The 17,184-nt window shown below is 36.3% G+C and overlaps 1 protein-coding gene across 5 annotated transcripts in view; it reads right to left on the bottom strand.

Moving 5' to 3' along the window:
• Window positions 1-17,019, bottom strand: part of CUNH12orf50 (chromosome unknown C12orf50 homolog) — a 41,693-nt gene extending 24,674 nt beyond the window's left edge. The window contains exons 1-5 of one of the 5 annotated variants that reach the window (XM_019446385.2): window positions 16,810-17,019; window positions 16,591-16,713; window positions 14,362-14,470; window positions 11,529-11,648; window positions 11,067-11,187 (exon numbers count right to left, since the gene is read on the bottom strand). In XM_019446385.2, coding sequence (XP_019301930.2) covers window positions 11,067-11,187; window positions 11,529-11,540 — 133 coding nt within the window. In that variant the 5' untranslated portion in view covers window positions 11,541-11,648; window positions 14,362-14,470; window positions 16,591-16,713; window positions 16,810-17,019. Of the gene's footprint in view, window positions 1-11,066; window positions 11,188-11,528; window positions 11,649-13,628; window positions 13,823-13,885; window positions 13,986-14,361; window positions 14,471-16,590; window positions 16,714-16,809 lie in introns of those variants that run through there. The other 4 variants (XM_019446384.2, XM_019446382.2, XM_019446381.2 and 1 more) reach the window with 4 other exon arrangements.
• Window positions 17,020-17,184: the final 165 nt, after the last annotated feature.

The raw sequence follows: 17,184 nt of genomic DNA, 5'->3' as shown, positions 1-17,184 counted from the left end.
AAGACCAATGTTCATGATAACCTTGCCATTGAGTGTATTAAAATATACATCGGAAGGAGAAAGTTACAATATAGGAAAAACAGCAATTTTGGTGACAAGAAACTACCCAGTTAAATTATGGAATAAAATAATTCAGGTGAATTAGTTGGTAATCAAGTAATGCAAAAACAAAAAAATTCCATTTAGACAGTTAAATTTTCCCTCTTTATAGTGGTTAAAACAATGGTGTACTAACAGTTTTGATACATATTAGTATATCTTTGTTGTTTTACAGTAACTTTCCCATGGGATTTGCATTTTAAAGAAGTACTGTAATGTACTTTCCATGAATTTACACAAATAGATCATTTTCATCACCTTGATTTTTCTACCTATAGCATGGTTTCATACCACTAAAATCAATTTTGGTGTGATCAGATCGATTTCATCTAACTCTTTGGAAAAAGACATACTTTTTTTATATCATGTAGTAACATCACTGTTTTTGTAGTCACTCCTTCCCTCATTTTAGGCAAAAGACATTAGTTTTCCTTCAGGGAATCACCTTTTCCCCATCTTCAATTCCTTTAATTTGAATGACAATGACATCCTAGACCCAAGGATTAGCTATTCCCTTGGCCTGAACAATTACCAGGGATGAATATGTTTCCCACATCATTAGATGAGGCTCAATGTTAAGGCTTTAACTTGAAAAAGATTTCTTCCTTCAGAGTTTACTTTGGAATGACAATGGTAATGATGACAATAATGAGTGTTTACTCGTTGCCAGAGATTCTTCTGAACTATTAGGTATTAATTCATTAAATATCTAAACCAACCCCATGATATAGGTATTATTACTATCTCTACTATACAGATGAAGAAACTAGGCCACAGAGATATTAAGCTGCCCAAGGTTATGGTGGGAAGTATGTGGCAAAATGAGATTTTAATCCAGTCTGACTCAGGGTTCTCCATCTTTGGGCTTCTGGGGGCAACTCTAGTATGCGGAGAATGGCAACAAGCCCAGAGCCAAGGGTTGGCAAAGGAAGCCCTAGATACATCTGGGTCTAAGTTCAGCTCTGTCCTTAATCTCTTCAGGTACATGAGCCAATAATTTCCAGTTTTCCCTCAAATCTGATGAAGGTGGGTTTGTCTTTTTAAAATCAGTGGTGTACTGGAGTAGACTCAGATCAGCAAATGAGAACTGATTGTTATTTTGCAAGCTGATAGATGTTACACTGGTAACTTGAAATCATCGATGGTAAGAATATTTGCTCTATGGAAATAAGCAAATTCTGCATTTTGTTTTGTTTTTGTTTTTATTTTTGGCAGAGTGGGGACAGGGAGGAGAATAAGTTTTTAAACATTTAACAGGACATCAGTGCTTTTCAACCAAGAGAATCTCGTTTAGTATATATGATAGACCACTGTGTCATGGCCAGACATTTCAAAAATGAACAACTACTTTCTGTGCTTAATCTATTTTCAAAACAAATTCAATTCCTTTCACTCATATGTCATGCAGGCTGTCATCATAATGCAATATTCCCTGCTATAAATTCCTTCCATAACTAGAACAAAGGCAATACAAAGGCAAAACAGGTAGATTATAAGAATCTTTTGCTTGAATGATTCAGTTATTTTTAGACAAATAAGTTGTTTTTATTCATATTCTTTGGGAATTGGGTACTATCCTTCCCTTTGGTTGAAAGAGTTAAAAAGATGATTATTTTTTTGTATAACCCCCAGAGTAGAGGCTTTTCAATTTTTTTCTTTACTTTTCATAATTCTTTAGGAAAAACCTCATGGAATGATTTGATTAGGGCATTAGAAACATCTGTATAGTTTTTAAAATATATTGATTCATCTTCTTTGCAGTATTCTTGCCAAAAATGTTTAATCTAAATCTAAGTAGGATAAAACAAACAAACAAATTCCCATTTAAAATATATTCTGGGGGTGTCTGGGTGTCTCAGTCGGTTAAACATCCGACTTCGGCTCAGGTCATGATCTCATGGTTGGTTCGTGAGTTCAAGCCCCACATGGGACTCTCTGCTCTCAGCACAGAGTCTGCTTTGGATCCTCTGTCTCCCTCTCTCTCTGCCCCTCCTTTGCTCACACTCTCTCTCTCTCTCAAAAAGAAATAAACATTTAAAATTTTTTAAACAAAAATAAATAAATAAATAAAGGATATTCTGCAAAGCAACCAGCCTGAATTCTTTAAAATGTCAAATGAAAGAAAAAAAATCATGTAGATATTAAAAAGACATGACAACTAATTGCAATAAATGGTGCCTAATTGGATCCTGGATTGAAAAAAACAAAAACAACTATAAGGCTACACTATTCAACACATTGTCCTGGGAACCTGACAGCTTGTTAGAAATGCTGACCCAGGTCCCAGCCTAGACACACTGAATCAAACTGCAATTTCATTAGATCTCCAAGTAATTGAATAGTTCTTAAAAAGGGGGATAAATAATTATAGGTACACTATATGCATATAGGTAAATATTATACTTACATATATGTAAGTACAATAGAGGGAAAAGAGTAATTTGACAAAATGTTTATTTGTGTATCTGTTGAAGAGTACATGGATGGCTGTTCATTGAACTATTTTTGCAGCTTCTCTGTTGAAAATGTTTGAAGTGAAATGTTGGAGGAAAAACACACAGTGAAGGCTGGACTCAACACTTATCAGTTTAATTGGTGGTCTAGGTGGTGACTAGGAAATTTTTTGTTGTCATTGTTGGTTATTATTTTTTTAAGCTCCTCCAGTAATTCTAAATTTTTTAAGTGTTTTATTTATTTTTGAGAGAGAGGGAGACACAGAGTGTGAGTGGCGGAGGAGCAGAGAAAGAGGGAGACACAGAATCTGAAGCAGACTCCAGGCTCTGAGCTGTCAGCACAGAGCCCAATGCAGGGTTTGAACCCAGGAACTGTGAGATCATGACCTGAGCTGAAGTCAGACACTTAACCAACTGAGCCACCCAGGCGCCCCTAAACTCCCCCAGTAATTCTAATTGGGAGCTAGAGTTGAGGACCTCTGGATTAGGTGAACACCAGACGGGGTACCTTCACTTCTGGGCTTCAGATGATTAAAGGGAAGAAATTTCACTGATGTGTTGCCACAAATAAATGGAAAAAATAAACTTAGAGAAAGAGGAAACCTTATTTAATGGAAATATACGTAACTCAGAAATGCTAGATGTAGTTCACTGTTTACTGTAAATTAAAAGAAAAAAAGGGAGTTTTCTATTAAAGTAAAGGATCTTAATAGCTTTAAAAGGAACGCTACGGGGTAGGGAAGTGTAGAGTAGAATTAGCCTCTCAAAAGGATGAAGCCGGGTTAGGAAGTCTTGTGGGTGAGTCCACTCAAATGACCAAAAGAACTGGAGCATTCTTGAAATGCCATCTCTGGTTTTCTTGTTGTTGTTTTGTTTTTGTAAGACAGTCTTAGAGTCTAACAGAACCAGGTATCCTGCCTAAGATGTTTAGCTTTCCTAGGCCTCAGTTGCCTCATCTATAATGGGGATGTTGATAGTATCTATTTAGCAGGTTTTTGTGAAGAGGCATGCAAAGTGCCCAACATAGTGCTGCCACAAGAAAATACTTAATTTTAGAAATTATGTGAAAGCACTGAATATGAGATTTTTCTTGTTTCTTGTCACCTGACTTCATTTTTTTTTAAATCATAATTAAAGTTTCAGTTTACATAATCCTAAAGAACAAATCGGTGGAGGTCTCAAATGCAAAGGTAACTAACAAATGTTAGGCCTAGAGAACTCCTATTTGAGTACATGCCTTTATTTTGTTGCACTTTTACAAGGCACTTTGGACCAAAGATGAGAACATAAACAGTGTCCAGTCAGGATGAAGAGTCCCCCATCCAACCACAAATTGTTCCAGGCATCACCACTGTGTGGGTTAGGGCATTTACACTACCCATCCCCCTCTTCCCAAAAGAGGAAAGAATGGAGTTCAACACGTTTCTTTTCTTCTTATAACTATTAACAACTGTTCCCCCCCCCAACCCACACACAAAATTAGTCTGTTTTGCCAAGTCAAATATTCAAGTCAAAGTGTTTATTAAACTATTTAAGAACCATATAAATTACAATCGTTTGCCAATGCTTAGAATAAAAAGGTCATGTACACATATAGAATAGGCTAGACTTTCTAATTTATTTTTACATTTATTCATTTTTGAGAGACAGAGAGAGACAGAGCACAAGTGGGGGAGAGGCAGAGAGAGAGGGAGACACAGAATCCGAAGCAGGCTCCAGGCTCTGAATTGTCAGCACAGAGCCTGACGCTGGGCTTGAACTCACAAATTGCAAGATCATGACCCAAACCAAAGTCAGATGCTTAACCAACTGAGCCACCAGGTGCCCCTAAGCTAGACTTTCTAAAGTGAGCTGATCTAAAGTTCATTTCAACTGGTCAGATAGTCAGCTGTCCAAGGCACCTCTAAGACACTGACTTAGAAAAAATAAGAATCAAATTATTCTATTCAATTATCTATCGTAGAATAATGTGGCAATTAGCCAAGGAGGTGAGCAGGTGCTTCAGTGTTTGAGCCACTGTGTTTTGAGCAAATTATCCCTTAACTAAACTTAGAGATTTTCTTAAGAGGAAGGGTTTGTCTGAATACGCTCACCTCTGATGTATACCATGGAAGAAAGAGCACATACGTACCATGCTTGCAAAGAAAATATAATATGTACTCAGAAATGCCTAGAAAATTCTTATAATTATAGCAAATATCAACTGAATTATGTTTTCTTAGCATTATGATTTAGTTTATTAGCTATTTGCTTTTAAATTTGAGGATGGTAACCAGAGGGATTAGACCTCTTTTTTAAATGTCTGGTTTAGCAACATTTAAATGAAGTCTCTTTCAAAAGAGTCCAAAACCTTTTTTAATTTGCTAGCAGGTTAAATTTTAAATTGCAAAAAGACTAACTGGCAGTTTTATATTCTCAGACAAAATATGTAGAACTTTTGATAATTGCACTTAGTGCTTAAAGATATACAATGGCAAATCACATATTGAAAAATTGCTTTTGGCAAGCAGCTCATTCTGGAAGAGCACAGCTGGTGACTTAGATAGCATGGCTGTGGCTCCAACCCATGATGGGGTCTCAATTTCTCAAGCAGAAGCCCTAGAAAGTTTTACAGGTTGCACATTTAAATATCTAAATTTGGGGGCACCAGGGTGGCTCAGTCGGTTAAGTGCCCAACTCTTGATTTTGGCTCAGGTCATGACCTCACAGTTCCTGAGATCAAGTGCCATGTGTGCTGGGCAAGGAGCCTGCTTAAGATTCTTTCTCTCCCTCCTCTCCCTCTGCCCCTCCCCTGCTTGCGCTAGCTTTCTCTCTCTCTCTCGCTCGCTCCTAAAAATAAATATCTAAATTTTCCCTTATTTTAACCTAAGAGACAACACTATACATAAACTCCACAGTGCTATGTGTGAGCCGATACTTACATTTTACTATAAAAAGTTGTCATAATCCCACCCTGAATTTATTAATCATATGCCCTTACTGAAACATAAAAAGGTGGATTGTAATAAAGGTATAACCTTGTAAATTTTGTGTAAGGTGAGAAGATTTATGGTCCTAGTTTGGGTTAATGTGAACCTTGGTAGATCAGTGTTCCTGGAAATACTGTAGGAAAGATTAGGTTTACAGAAAATCAAATTATTCTTATTGAGTTGAAATATTTTTTAAATGAACAGATGATATGGTAGTTCAACACATAACTCAAACAAGTATGTTAATTCCTTAAGTTTGTTAATTCAGTTCTGGAAATTAAATCTTCTTTCCTATAGAACAGAAATGTGTCTGGGCAGAGGGAAAATAGTTGCCTGCTTAACACAAATCCATACTGCTCAGGACATCCTAGGGTGGAATTGGCAACTGTGTGAAGGGTAATATTATGTTCCTTCTTTAAGTGCTTGGGATTCATCCGTGAACAAAATAAAGATTCCTGCTGTTATGGAACTTTCACTCTATAGGGCAGAGTCAGACAAGAAACAATAGACGTAGTAAACAAGGAACTTCTACTGTATCTGAAATGTGTGTGTGTCTGTGTGTGTGTGTGTATCTCAAAAAGAATGGAGAGCAAGGCCAGGAATATTGGAAATGTGTAGGGAGGAAGTGATAAGGCTGACTACATTCCAAGAAGAGTGTTTAGATTAGACCTCATTAATAGGTCATTTTTGTGGAAAGCCTTGAAGAGGTAAAGGAATTAGCTATAAAGATATTAACAGAAGAGCATTTCATGCAAAGCCCCTAAAGCAGGGAAAAGCAAGGGAACTAGTGTGGTTGGAGAGAGTGAGCAAGTAAAAGAGTTATGTAAGATAAATTCAGAGTCAACAGGGCATCAAATCAAGTAGGGTCATGTAAGCCTCTGTTAAGGACTCTGCTTTTACTCTGAATTAAATGAAAAGCCACTGGAAGTATGACATCTGAGCGTATCACTCTGGCAACTGTGCTTAGAACAGACATAGAAGGACAAGAGTTGAAGAGTTAAGAGGCTGTTGCGATAATTCAGGCATCAGATGATGGTAGTGGCATGGCCCAGGGTGGGAGTAGCAGGAATGATGAGAAAAGGCAGACTCTGGATATGTTAAGAAAGTAATCAGGATTTTTGTATGGATTGGATGTGAGATATGAGATTACCAAGGGAGTAGACAGAAAAGAGAACTAAGGACTATCTCCTAGAACATTCCACATGTAAGAAGTTGAGGAAAAATCAACAAGGGAGAGTGAAAATAGAGCACTATGTACACAAGCGTTAGAAAAAAAATTTTTTTAAGTATAGCATCGCATCAAATATTGCTAATGGTTCAAATTATGTAAAGACTGAGAATTGACCACTGGATTTAACAATTTGTGTAACACTGGTGAAAGGGGCTGAAAAGCCTTTTTTTTACACAGGATTAAGAGACAATGGGAGAGGAAGATCCGATAACAGCAGGAATAGACAACCGTTTTGAGGAGAACTGCTACAAAGGGAAAGAAAAATATGGGTTTGTAGCTTGTGAGAGAATGAATCAAGAGAATGGAGTATTTTTTCCTTAATTAGAGAAATAAATATATACTTGTATGCTGATAGGAATGATCCAATAAAAATGAAAAAAAATGATATAGAAGACAGAGGAAAGACTTGTTGCATCAGTGTTCTTGAGTAGACCAGAGTGGATAAGATGTAGTTAATAAATGGAAAGATAGCCTTTGGCTAGGCGCTCATCTTTGGTAAGAGTAGGGAAAAGGCAAGTACACATTCTAATAGATGAGTATAGATGGAAATTTGTGGAGGCTATCCTCAGTACTTAAAGTTTCTCAGTTCAGTCAGATGTAAGGTCATCACCTAAGGTGGGTGGGGGGATAGGAAGTTTAAGGAAGGAGGAAGGTATGAAACGAAGGTGTAGGAGAATATAGAAGAACTGGGGAAGTATTGTGTGGTATGATTGGCAGTCAGCATTAAGGTCTCATTTGAGGTCTGTGGTCATGAATTTAATTCAATAAGCACACCTACATATTTTACCAAAGCTATGTTCAGCTGTGATAGATTCAGGAACTGAGTAGGTGGCAAGTTGTGTTTATGGTTGCTAAGCAAGTACAGTGAAGGCAGAAAGTAGCAAGAGAGTAGAAGTTGTATGCAAGGGACAGATTACTAGATTGAGGTTCGAGAAGATATCCGGGGGGTAAGGGATTATGAAAAGATGGTACAAACAATGAATTGAAGGTCCCAGTGGACTTGAAGCATTGTTTACCTCAAGATTCTGGAAGGACTGAAATAGAAAACAAGCCATAGGGTGAAATGCATGTAATCGAGATCATGGGGTACGTGGTGGTAATTAGCATTTGGTTATGACTAAGAGAGAGTGACTGAGATGGGGAAGAAAAGATCAGTGGAGGAATTGAGTTCGAGGAACTGAGAGGCTAGGGTGATGTGCATATCATATTTTTATATATTGAAATCACCAAGAATTGACACAGGAGTACAATGTGAGGACAATGAGCCAGGAGTTCAGACTTCTGAAAAACAAGGAGAGACCTGGATGGATGTAAACAGAGGCAAAAAAACAACAACAAAAACCAGCAACACTGTTGGCTGTTAATAATCTGTTGGCATGAAATACAAGCTGGATGGCTTTAGGGAGAAGGGACAGAGAGCAGTTTGAAGTTGGCAGTAAGGACCAAGGAAACCTTCTACCTCACCTCCAGGTCAAATGCTACTTGAGAGCTGGGAGAAAAAAAAACAGCCACCATTTGGCAAAGTGCTGCAGGAGAAGTAGGGTCTGGAGAAGAAAATTATGCTTATGTTAGATATGAAGATGAAGGGAAAGTTCAGAGAGGAAGTTGAGGAAGAATCCTGCTGATAATGGAAAGTTGGGGAGGCATGGATGCAAGGGACCAAATAAGGATAGACATGAGTCAATTGAGAGATGGGCTTTCTGGTATTCACTGATATTAAATAATAGAAAACATATATATTGGTCTCTATCACCAGTTCCTGGAACAGAGCTCCTAAAATCCTTGTAATTTCATAAATAACAAGAGTATGGGGGAGCATCTTTTGTTCTAATATTTGGCTTTTGACACTGCTTCCTGACATAGAACTCAAATCTCAGAAATTTCCTGGGTGATAGGAGAGTCCTTTGCTCTAAAGAGATGACTCTGGGTGGGCTCCTAATACCTTCAGGAAGGGGAGTTGTCACCAGAAAGATCAAGCCATAATTAGAGGCTTAGAACTTTCAGCCCTCTCCTCCCCATCCTCTAGGAAGGGGAGAGGGGCTGGATATTGAGTTAATAATCATGTCTGCACAATAAAAGCCTCCACAAAAATTCCAAAAATATGGGATTAGAAGAGCTTCCAAATTGGTGAACACATCTGCATATGGACAGCACACCCCAATTCCACAATAGAAGTTCCTGTGCTCTGGATCCTTCCAGACCTCACTCTATGTACTTCTTCATCTGACTGTTCATCTGTATCCTTTATGATTTCCTACAGTATAAAATAAACTGGTCAACACAAGTAATTAGCTCCCTGAGTTCTGTGAACTATTCTAGCAGATGATGGAAGCTGAGGAGGGAGATCATGGAAACCTCCAATTTGTAGCCCAGTTAGGAGTTTGAGTAGCCTGGGGATCTACTACTTTTGATTGACATCTGAAGTAGTTTTTTGGGTGGGGGAGTCTTTTGGGAGCCCTCAACCCATGGGCTCTGTGTTAACTCCTAGTAGTGTTAGAACTGAATTGTAGGACACCAGATGGTGGTGTAGAGTGTTGCTTGGAAAAAAATCATTGATGTGGGAAAAATCCACAACATCTAAAGTGTTGTATGGTAGTGGTATGAGAGCAAATAATAAACACACAGGAGTGTTTTTATTGTTCAAAAATAAACTCAGATAAATGGAAATAAAGGGCAGAATGAAATTGGTCCTGGTGAATTCAAAACAGATAAGGGTTGTGTGTTGAGGGTGTGTGGGAGGGTGTTATGGGTGTATGGGGCTCCCTCTTGTGCCTATAGAGGAAGGAGGTATGAGAAAGCAGGGTATTAGCAGCCTACGAAACTCACTTATCCCTCTTACAATGAAGGTATGATGCCTAGGCTTTGGTCCCAGTGCATGGATCTGGTCTTGATTCTATTGAGAGAGAGGAAAGCTTACTCTAAGAGTCAGACTCAGTCTTGATACCTGTTGAAGAAATTAAGACTTCCAGAAAAGCCAGAAGTTACCTTTAGCCACCAGATTCTATGTCTAAAAATTAGAGTAAAAAACATGTAATCCCTACAGAATTTAGCTCAGGGCATTTCTAACAATGAGGAGCCCAATAATTGTCAGTTGTACCCTTCTTTTGTACAGAGACACAGTCTGTTTTCCTCTAGTTCTGAAAGAACTGGTTTGAAAAATAGTAATTTTATCATAGACCACTAAGAAGCAGAGTATTAACTATGTAGAAGGAATTTAGTACAACATTCCTGGTGAAATAAAATCATACTCTGTGTAAACCAATGAAGCGAAGTTGATCAGTTAGTAGGTACAATAACTTTCACTACAGTAGGTACCCAGTAGTTTCCAGTCATTTGTCCATCCCCCATCCATCTATCTGTACATCCAATTTTACTGAATATCTGTGCTCCAGACACTGCAGAGAGCACTGGTGAGGAAACTAGTTATGATCTCCATCCTTATGATGTTTGCAGTCTAGTGAGGAAGAGAATTGTTGATCAAGGTATTGTATATATGATGACTTCCATGAGGTCAGAGTTTTCCAAAAGAAGGTAGAGGACCTAATTTTTACCATTTGCCAAGGATTATCTGAAGCCAATTTTTCAAATCCTAAAGGACTGATAACCTATAAGCTCATTTCTAAAATGATTCCATTGGCCATAGCAGGAGACTGGTGTAGAGCTATAGCACTAGGGAAACTGACTATCCCAACTCCTTAAGCAAGCTTCTTGCCACTAACTGTTTTGGGGTATCATGTCCTCTGTATCCCCTTCCCAGAACTTATGTTGACATTCACCACAAAGCAGTCTCAGGATCATCTATGTAGATTGAGTTGTGCCACAGCTTTTGCAGCAATGGGATTGCGTTTTCTCCACAACTGAAGCTTAAGAAGAACCACATGTACAGCTGTTCTTTTAGAAGCTGAAGTGTGCAGCCCAGAGCATGCCCCCTTATAAGATAGGTTTCTGTACACTCACAGGGAGCAACAGTGAGGCATGATAGCCAAGCTTGGCTCCAGTTGAAAGATGCTTTGCTGAGACACAATTTCCTTCTGCCTAGTGAGGTCAGTAGTCATTTCACTTTCAGGTGAATCCAGTCCACTTTAGCCGTGCACTGAGAAAGTTTAACTTGCTCTTTGTTCACTTCATCTTGGCAGTTACTTGATGGCTCATTCTAAGCCTTATCTCACGATTCTAGAGTCATCCCAAATTATCCATTGGCTATTAAATCACATTCATTTTGGCATACTTAATTTAATCTGTCATTCTGCACTGCTAATCCAAAACCAGATTATAATATGGTATATGTCCATGTTATTAAAAAAATATACTCACTGCTACTTGGTGGCAAAAATAATCCATTGATATTTCGAGGTTTGCTGTGATAAAAGATACAACTGATCTTCACACAACCAAGAGGTTGAGTTTCCCAGAAGCATGAAATGCTGCAGTTTTGCTAGACAAAGGAGGTGGGGGAAATGTAATGATCAGATGCCATACTCAAAATAAATACAACGTGCTACATGTGACAAAACTATCACGATTACTGATTTAGGATCATGTGTGTTTTCTGGCTTTCAGTGTTTCTAAAGTCTGCTATTTAAAAGATGCAATGGATATTTCTAAAATATAGTCCTCCATTTTTATAAGAATTTAAATTGAGCAACATGCAAAGTGCCTAAAATTAAGTAGTGGAAGAAAGAATCATTTTTTCTCTATTGTGTTGTAAGAGTGTACATTTCAATATTACTGAAGGGAGATTCTTTTAATAAACATGATGATGGTGCGTAATTCTACCTGCATTTCCATGTGTCTAAATCTGCAAAGTGGATCTAAACATTTTCCCTCTCTCCATAATGAGCACACAGTGTCACTGCCAAGGGCCTCTTCACAGTGTCGGAATCGGCACTGGGAACCCTAAAAGAAACAAGTAAACAGTATAGCAAACTCAACATACTGGCGTTAGTGTTCAACAACAGTAGGTTGCTAATTAATTAAAGAAAATATGACTAGATCAAATTAGAATCACAAAAAATACTACAAAACAAAGTCATAGGTCTAAATTTTAGCAAATGTGTTTAATTTTAGTGAGAGACTGATAATATAATGATTAAATAGTACAACATGCCACAAGTCACTGATAAATTGCTACTTTTTGTTATCTGTTAGTCCATATGATTCACTAAGAATAGATATATGAGAGCAGTGATAGTTTTAATCACAATCCAATGACAGAACAATTTAATTTCTCTTTCTGGAAAAAGCCAGCTCTTTGTCTTGTTTTTAAGAAACACTAGTCATATTCTAATTGTGAAGATGATCTCCATTAATCAATCCCTTTATTAGATAATGTTTTCTCAGTCTATGGAGATACTGTTAAGTGTGTTTCTACAGGGGAAGTGAATGGAGCTTAAACTTTATATTATTGTGGAATTTTAGGGAATTACCACATTATGCTACAGTAAATCTCTGTGCTTTATGCCCTTGGTCTACAGAGATAAACAATTGTGCCAATACATATATAAACATCTTTATATACCAACAAAAGCAAATGTGGATCATTTTAATGGGATGCTATTGCTTTTTTTTTTTTTTTTGTCTGCATCTTTTACACATAGGTCCACAGTTGGAAAAACTGCAGGCCATTATCTTCTTGACAGAGAGGTATGTCACATACAACAAAAATATTCCATTGAATTCTCTTTTGGCACATGTTCCATGTTTTTTTCTTATCTTTTATTACCCTCTTACTCCTGTCTTCACTATTTCCCCTTTTTAAAAGTGGATTTGTGGATCTCGTAGTATAGGATAGTGGACAGGGGCTAGATAAACCAGTATTTGAACTCTTGGTTCCATTACTTGTCCATAGTTACAAAGTTAATACATTACTCACCCTTTCTGTGCCTCAGTTTCCTTATCTGTATGAAAGGAATAAAATGCCCTCTTCACAGATTGTAAAAATTATATGAGGAAGGTATTGTGGTTGCTATTATTATTGTTATTTAATAATTTAATTATTTAGTAAGAATTTACCACCCATAAATTACTGTGCTAAGTACTTGAGGATACAGCAATAAAACAGACAAAACTCTGCACATATGGAATAGAAATTCTATTATTATTTATCATCTCTATGTTTAATTATAAGGGGACAGGCAATTGAAATGGATTTAATTCTTATGGTCAAAGAGGTTGAACCCATTCAGTTTTCCTAGCAGAGATGAAACACTTTAAATCACATTCATTGTGTCTTTCATTTTGGCATGAACATGAAGCTCCAAGTTTCTACATTTATTTGGTTTCAGTGAGATCCATTAATTCTAATCTCTTAAATATTTTTCCCCTTTAGCCTTAAAAACTTGAATTCATATTTAGCTAATTTGTTTATATTACTTCTTTTCCTTTTTCCACGTTATCATATATTTGCTGTTAAATGTCAACAGGGAAAAATTCAGTAATTGGGTTAATAAATTTCAAATAGGAAATCAATTAGATTTATTAAACAAAGTTTGATAGTAAGGTGAATTTAACTTTTTGAATTTATATGATTGGAATCACACTAACCATAACAATATGATGTATCATACAATGTTTCAATATGTTTCAGTATTAAAAATCTGATGTCTCAATGAGTCATTATATAGGCAAAAGTGAGACATGAAGACAAAAAATCCATAGGCATTTAACAATTGTAAACAAATAATAATTTTAATTTCCTTAGAGAAATTCAATATGTCAAAAATACATGATAAGCTTTTACTTCAGATTGAAAATATGTATAATATTTTGCAGGAAAATAATAAATTTTGACTCAGCAATACAAATTATTGCCTTATCTTCCTTCATTCTACTAAAAAGCTTAAGCATGTGAAGTACCATAAATTGTACAATATTTACCTTTATGCATGTTGAATTAAAAAAGAAATAGCAGTCATTCCCAACTTCTGCCATTTTCAACTCTCTTGCTGCTAATCCAATGTTTTTTAATATAAGAATTGCAGGAATGCAAATATGAGAACTATCAGTGCGTAAGGGGGGAAAATTTCTTTTCCACAGTCTTTCAGGCTATCAGTAGTATTCCTTTAAAACTGACCTCCTGTTGACAGTATATTACACCATAGATAATTCTTAAAGAAATTTAAATTAGAAGATACCTTCTCTAGCTTTGCAGAAATGTTGAATGTGGTTGCTAGTAAGCACACAAACTCAAACTTCCAGAATTTTCCTCATTGTTACCTAATCCATTGTTTGCTCATCATAACTGACCTCACACGTAACTGCAGGCCAGCCTATCTTAGTGAATTCTGTATGGTCTTTCTTTCTCAATTCTAGTATATTAACCAAATAGGCTAGTAAAAATAAAATATTTTGTCTTTTAATGTTCTGATTGAATATGGGACTTAAACTAGTTCCTAATTTCATAGTCAAAAATATTAAGTATTTCACAAGTAAATAGCTGTTTTCTAAATTCTCATTTCTATATATGGTTTAGAAAAAAAAACACATTTTTAAAATATGTAAATATACTATCTATACTCCAAGATAATAAATACAATTATTTAAATATATACTTACTGCTATCCAATGAATTGGGAAAAAATCATTCAGATTGTGTTATTTTAATAGGTACCTGGAAATAAGCTGGACTATTTATTCATCTTGTAGCTATATTCACTCATTTTTCATCCATCATAAAAGGAGGAATAACATCTTCCTATAGCAGAAAGGTTCCAGAGTGTCTGTAAATTTTGAGAATTGTTGAAGACAAGGTGAAGTACTCTGATTCCCAGAATGAGACTTTTCAATCAGCAGTTAGAGGTCTTTCTTCATCTTAGTTTTTTTACTAAAAGAACTAAAATGTAGCAAAATTTAATAAAATTATTCATAGTAGGTGATGTAGAAGATGCCATAGAGATGACAGTTTAGTAGATCAAAATGTATTTTTAAAATGTAAGGTACTTTGAATTGGAAATTAATAAGATAAAGATATATGGATTCCCATTTTCGTTAAGTAAAACAGACTAATTGGTATGAACTCTCTGAATCTATACTTTAAGGTAAAATCTAAGAAATAAAATAAACTAAAATTTAGAAAAGAGTTGTGTGCCTATAACTATAAATAAGAGAAAAAGTAAAAATAAATGGGTAGTATTTAAGTGAAGAAGTAGAGAATAAAGACTTGGCTAAACCCTTGAAAATATTAGCAAAGATATATATTTTAAAAAAAACCTTAATATCTTGCTTTCTGTTTTAATCTATTTTCTAACTCTAGAACAACAAAGTATTCATTTTAAGCACCTAAATTACTGAGAGCAGCATCTCTAAGAAATATCTTTCAGTGGTCTTTTCCTCCAGATAAATTCTCTCTCTGCCTATGGGCTTTTAGCTGCATGGATTAATTCCAAATACTGTTACCAAACACCATTATTGCATGATTACATGCAACATCATGGTTAACATAGGGGAAAGGATAAAAAAAAAAAAAGGTTTTTACCTTTTAGGGTTTGTTGGGGACAATTACATTTCCATTAGACACAGCAAAAATAGGTCAAACCATGATGGGAATTTTTGTTTTGTTATTGCAAAGAACAGTAAATAGATCTGTATATTTTGGTAGTCTTTAGCATGGAGCTTTAATTTCTTCTTTTTTTTTTTTTTTAAACAAAACTCTCTTTTTTTTTCTTTTCTTTTTTTTTAACCCCTTATTCACTTCTTTCCTGATGTGAAATTCACTCTAGTCTTTCAGGAAAAGCTGTGACCATACTCAAGAGGATTTTTACTCCCTGTAATGAAGAGTGATGGGAAATTTGTCTCCACCACTGGGAGTAGGCCTGAAAATTCTGTAAGTATTTTGTGTTGGCCAAGGTAGACTCACATTCAGTGTCTTTCATCTTTGGTGCTTGCTAGAACACTAACACATCAGTCAGAGAAGAAACTCTTTCAGTTTGTGATCCAATAATACCACTCTAAGTACAGGGGCTGGTAGTAACTCCTTGCTGGCTCTTCAGGTTTATGAGAATCAGGCAAAGCTGTTGGCTGCTACGCATTAGAATAGGAGCCCCATTTGTAACTGTGAATTGGAACTGTGTCTCTCCCCTAACCTGGGCTCCTCTGTCTCAGCCAAAGGCTTTGCTCCAAGCACTGATAAAATCAAAGCAGTGGAAATAGAGTGTTTCCTGAGGAATGGTTAGCCTTGCTGCCACTATTCAAACAGCAAGTAGAATGTTTTAGAAGATGATCCCTCTCAGAAATGACATAATGTTGGATCTAGAAGATTCTGTGGCAGTTTGGGAAATGGCAGTTGATAGTTGTGAGGGTTATTTAATTGTTGTTCCCTTGAGACCCATGAAACAAGCTGCTTGTTAGGATTCCTCTGGAAGAACAGAAAATCACTGGTGCTTAACTAAGTGTCTGGTCCCAATAGCTCACAGCCAGCATCAGGTGTTCTATTCGCCCCTGTCCCTTATATATATTTGGCCATTTTGTGTTTTCCTAGGAGAAAAAGATAGAAGAGGAAGTAAATACTTTGAAATGGCAAATCTCTTTTCTCTTCCTCTGTGAATCCAGTAATAAAAAAATAGCGCTTTTGGGGGGGGTGGTGGTGGTGGTGGATATTTTATTCTTTGGAAACCCTCTTTTATATATAGATATTTTTTCCAAGGGCTAAGTCAGGAAAATGCTGGACTCTACGGTTCTTGCCGATAACACAATTATAGAAATGAGATGTGGGTCTTGTCCAAGCACATAAAAATGGCAGTAGTCAAAACTTCACTGGTAAAGACTACTAGCCTCAACAAGACAGAAAGGCTACTATTACTAAATATTTAATATTTTATTCAATCATTAATTTATCACTTACCCTCCAATATTCTTTTAAGCACTAAGTCAAATAAAGCTGTTTTTAGCTCTGCAGCTGACTGACTCCCAACAACTCAAGCCATTTGGATTCTTTTGGAGCTCATACTGAAGATAAATGAGATTCCTATGAAAAAAAATTGAGAATGAAATCGGGTTTTGGATTAGTCTAATGCTAAACTTTGCATTCAGGAAAGAACATCAGAACCAATTTCAACCATACTATGCTTCACAATAAGGCGTAATCCAAACTGTATTACTATGAGGGGTGGGTTCCCAGGTGTTTTAATTGTAGCGTTTTCTAGCACTCCTCTTGGGAAATCTGTTTCCATTAGGACTTGAAATGTCTCTGGATATCTCTAAACTTCTATAATGCTTCAATGAGGAACTTATTAAAGAAAACAAGCAATTAGCTTTCACCAGAATGGTGTTAAATCGCCATCTGAAATGATTCTTTACTTATAACTTGATATCATTTAATTTTCATAAATATCATCAGTTATATCAGTTATCATCAGTGTGGTTAAGTACACACAACACAGAAAACGGATCTCGTTCATGGTAACACCGGACCAACGCTCGCGGGAGTGCATACGGA

The sequence above is a fragment of the Panthera pardus genome, unplaced genomic scaffold, assembly GCF_024362965.1.
Source record: "Panthera pardus isolate Hobbes unplaced genomic scaffold, ASM2436296v1 HiC_scaffold_6, whole genome shotgun sequence".
In the NCBI taxonomy this organism is placed as follows: domain Eukaryota; kingdom Metazoa; phylum Chordata; class Mammalia; order Carnivora; family Felidae; genus Panthera; species Panthera pardus.
The sequence above is the reverse complement of the archived record's forward strand: the minus strand, read 5'-3'. Positions and strand labels throughout refer to the sequence as shown.